Source organism: Crocodylus porosus, unplaced genomic scaffold, assembly GCF_001723895.1.
Source record: "Crocodylus porosus isolate Cpor-Errol unplaced genomic scaffold, CroPor_comp1, whole genome shotgun sequence".
NCBI lineage: Eukaryota > Metazoa > Chordata > Crocodylia > Crocodylidae > Crocodylus > Crocodylus porosus.
Genome location: NW_017728886.1, coordinates 28,868,057 through 28,872,198, shown reverse-complemented (window position 1 = coordinate 28,872,198; position 4,142 = coordinate 28,868,057). Strand labels below are relative to the sequence as shown.

The window sequence follows — 4,142 nt, the reverse complement described above, 5'->3', positions numbered from 1 at the left end:
TAACTATTTTATCCAGATTGTGGTAGATTCTCCATCACTTTAACTCCTTGAGTCAGGCATGGCTCTATTCTGAGAGGCGTGACCAGAAGTTATGGAGTCAAGGCAGGAATGACTGGTTGACATTTCCTCCATCCTGTATTAGGAGATTGGAGCTCAAAGACCAGAATAGTTCATTCTAGCTTGAGAATCTCTGACTGCCATTGCTTTTCATGTATCATTATCGTTTTATTGATTGTGGCCCTGATTCAACAACATGATTATGTCTCCACGTGACTTTAAGCATGTAAGTCATTTCATTGAAGCTATAGCACTCACAAGGTTAACATTATGAGTGGAATTAATTTTTTTCCTGACTCCTTACTTACCTGCAGTGGAGCCTGGGTCCAGCCCCCTGCAGCTGGCATGCTGCCTGCCTTCATGGGCAGGCAGAGTGCTTCAGCACCAGGGCGAGAGCTAATCATAGAGATGCTCTGCCAGCCAGGATGTCTCTATAGAGGACCCAGCATCTGATTGCCACTTTTTCTTCCTCTGTGGGTTTTTTTGTCTAATTTTGCCCCCATGCTGCAAATTTGCAGCGCAGGGAACATTTTCTCATTCCTGCATGTACCTCTTGCAGCGTCTCAAAGGGGTTTGAGATGCTGCAGGAGGCATGTGCGGGCTCATCTGGATGCGCCCCATGGGGTCATCCAGTCCAGTTCCCTGCTCAAGGCAGGATCCCTGGCTAAACCATCTGAGCCACGTCTGTCAAACCTGGACATTTCACAACTTCTCTAGGTAACCTGTATAATGCTTGCCTGCCTCATAGTCAGAAATCTCCTAATCTCTAACTTAAATTTTCTATGATTTTCAGTTTAAGGCCATTGGGTATCTATACACAAGCCTGACACCTGCTCTGCATTCTGATTAACTGAGTCTGCTGGGTCATTCTAATTAGAACATACCAGCAGCCTCAGTATCATGTGTATTCAGCAGCCCTGCATTTTAAAATGGTGGCGGGGGTGCTTTAACTAAAGCTTGTTGAATGAGCTGCTCTAATTAAAACGCCTCTCCCTAACTCTGGAGCATGTGTAAAGATGCCATTGTTCCTAGTCCTGGACCCTGCAGCCACAGAGAAAAGTTTGTCTCCCATCCTCTTGATAATCATCTTTCAGGTATTTGAAGACTCTTGTCAAATCCCCCTGTAGTCTTTTCTCTAGATTAAATCATTTCAGCTGTATCAACCTTTCCTCATCGGTCCTGCTTCCCAGGCCCTTAATCACTGTTGCATGGAACTCTTTCCAATCTGTATACATCTTTCTTAAAGCCTGGGGCCCAAAACAGGACACAGTACTCAAGATTTCATAGACATTAGGGGCTGGAAGGGACCTCATGAGATTGTGTCCAGCCCCCCTGCCACAGGCAGGAAGTCTGCAGGGATCAGATAATCCCAGCAAGATAAACATCCAAAATGCCTTCTGAATGAGTCCAGAGTAGGTGCTTGCACCACCTCTGGGGGGAGTCTGTTCAAGACCTTGGACACTCGGACTGTAAAGTTCTTCCTTATATCGAGTCTGAACTGGCCCTCTAGAAGTCTGTGGCTGTTGGACCTAATTATCCCTTGGGGAGCCCTAGTGAACAATTGTTCTCCCAGATCCTGGTGCTTTTATACCCATAGGCAGCCACCAAGTCCCCCCTGAGCTTCTGCATCGGGGGCTCATGTTCATCTTGTGGTCAATCCAGAACCCCATGTCCCTTTCAGTCGCAGTGCTAGTGAGCATAGCACTGCTGAGCCTGTAAGTATGATGCTGGTTTTTTTCTCCCAAGGTGGAGTACCCTGCATTTCTCTACATTGAATGCCATCAGGTTTTGGTCTGCCCACTTTGCAAGCGTGTCCAGGTTGACCTGTATCTCCAGCCTGTCCTCCAGCGTGACTGCCTTCCCCCAGAGTTTAGTGCCATCCACGAACTTTGCCAGTCTGCATCTGATGCCTGAATCCAGGTCATTAATGAAGCTATTGAAGAGTACTGGCCCAAGCACTGAGCCCTGCCCTGAGCCTGATGAGGCCTCACCAGTGCTGAATAGTGACAGAATCACTCCCACCTTGATTTGCCAGTGACATTCCTGCTAAAGTAATCAAAATTTTGTTAGCCTTTTTTGCAAGAGCATGCGGTCAGCTCATATTCAGCTTAAGATCCACTATAACCCTTCTCTGTACTACTGCAGCCTAGCCAATCATTCTCCAAGTCTGTTTTTGTGCCTGCAATTATTCCATCCCAAGTGCAGGACTTTGCACTTGTGCTTGTTGAATCTCACCTGATTGGCTGTGGACCATTTTTCCAGTCTATCCAAGTCCTGGATCTTTACCCTGTCCCCAACAGAGTCTGCAGCTCCACCCAACTTGGTAGCATCTGTAAATTTGCTAAATGTGCAGTTAATCTCATCATCCACATCATTAACAAAGATGTTAAACAATATCAGGCCCCTGGAGAACCCCACTTGATACCTCCTTCCAAACAGATGCCAAGCCATTGAGGGTGACTATTCATAATAATAGATAATAAGGGATAACATAATAATAAGGAATTTTATTTCCAACAAAAAAATGTATTCAGATATATGTGCTGCACTCACCTGGATCATAGGACTCCATAAAACCAAACGGACCATAATCTATTGTTATAGATAACAAACTGAAGTTATCTGTATTGCACACACCTAGAATTACACAACAATAAAAACGAATATCAAAACAATGAAGCTTTTTAGTCTCAGGACAATATATCAAAATTCTATTAGAAAATTTGCTGAAAGGCAAGTGCACCGGATCTAGATCACAGTAGGTACTTTTATACCCGTACCACTTTAATCTGCATATAAAGGAGAGCATCAAATAGACAGGCTGAAATAAATAGTATTGATAAAACTGCAATATTTGCTATTAAAGATCAGCCATTTCTACAAATCTGATCTCTACATTTCCAACCCCTGGGACCAGGTTATCCAGCCCCACAGAACATGAACAGCCCTGCACACTCAATTGTGCACACAGGGCACTGCAGGGCCCAATCCTGGCAAGTAGGTTAAGGCAGAGGCAATGTGGGATCTTAGAGCCTGATCTTGGCCCAAGGGGTCAAGTGGAAGTGGTGCAGGGCTCCAATCCCAGATGAAATCTTTCCTTTATGTATTTGGTTTAAATAAACTATAAAGTGTGCGCGCGCGCATGCACGCGCACACACACACACACCCCCATATTTCTCATAGAACAACAAAAATTCATTAGCTGGCTGGACACTAAGAACCAAACACTGATAATGGTTTGATGGCATATTATAATTTTCCTGACTCCCAAATTCTTTCCACACATGGAAGGAAAGAATAACTCTTATCTCTTCTGATAGGCCTTGATCTCCCTGTAATCAGCTTGTTTTCTTCTGCTAATCGTGTCTACCACCACTGGCAATTTTTCTCAAGCCCTCCTATAACTGCTTTTTGCTATGCTATGTTTGCCTTGTTCTGGTCAGACCTCATGAAGAATGCTTTGCATTTGAAAGGTTATCTAATTCGATCCCAACTATATAGTTGGTCCAATAAAAGATATTACCCTAAGAAATCCTTGCCTCTCACAATTTCTAGACTACCACTGTTACAGCATCACTCTTACACTATGACACACTGCATACAAAGACTGTTATGAGACCATAATATTTTGCTAATTCCACATTAATAATTAAAATAATTATCGTAGCTTACCATGAGCAAAGCCCACAGACATCCACAATGCAATCAAGTTTGCAGTCTCTGATACCACTCTAGAGAAAAAGTCCTGGAATCAAATATATTTGTTTTACTTCAGCCCTTTGTGATAATGGAAGTCCTACAGAGAGTTTAGCTTATATTTCATCTGGGATGTTTTGGATAGAGATGATTCTGCTGTAGGCAGGAGGGTGGACTAGATGACCTCTGGAGGTCCTTTCCAAATCTACTTCTCTATGATTTCCAGGAACATATTTTTATCCCTTTCAGAACTTTTACATGGTGCTCCTAAGGAGCTAGTTCCATGGCAATCTTACGTAAGTGCACTCAGAGATAGATACGCACATACAGCTTATACACATACAGCTCCCGAGCCGCGCAGCGCGAACAGAGCGCGCCGGCGTTTGAGC

At 43.9% G+C, this 4,142-nt stretch overlaps 1 protein-coding gene across 1 annotated transcript in view; it reads right to left on the bottom strand.

The window, feature by feature from the left end:
- The window catches only part of LOC109306073 (UPF0061 protein azo1574-like), a gene marked incomplete at its 5' end in the record, with an annotated part of 45,876 nt that overhangs the window by 22,064 nt on the left and 19,670 nt on the right, over nt 1-4,142 (bottom strand). Inside the window, 2 exons of the mRNA XM_019529360.1 lie at nt 2,611-2,694; nt 3,730-3,802. Coding sequence (XP_019384905.1) covers nt 2,611-2,694; nt 3,730-3,802 — 157 coding nt within the window. The remainder of the gene's footprint in view (nt 1-2,610; nt 2,695-3,729; nt 3,803-4,142) is intronic.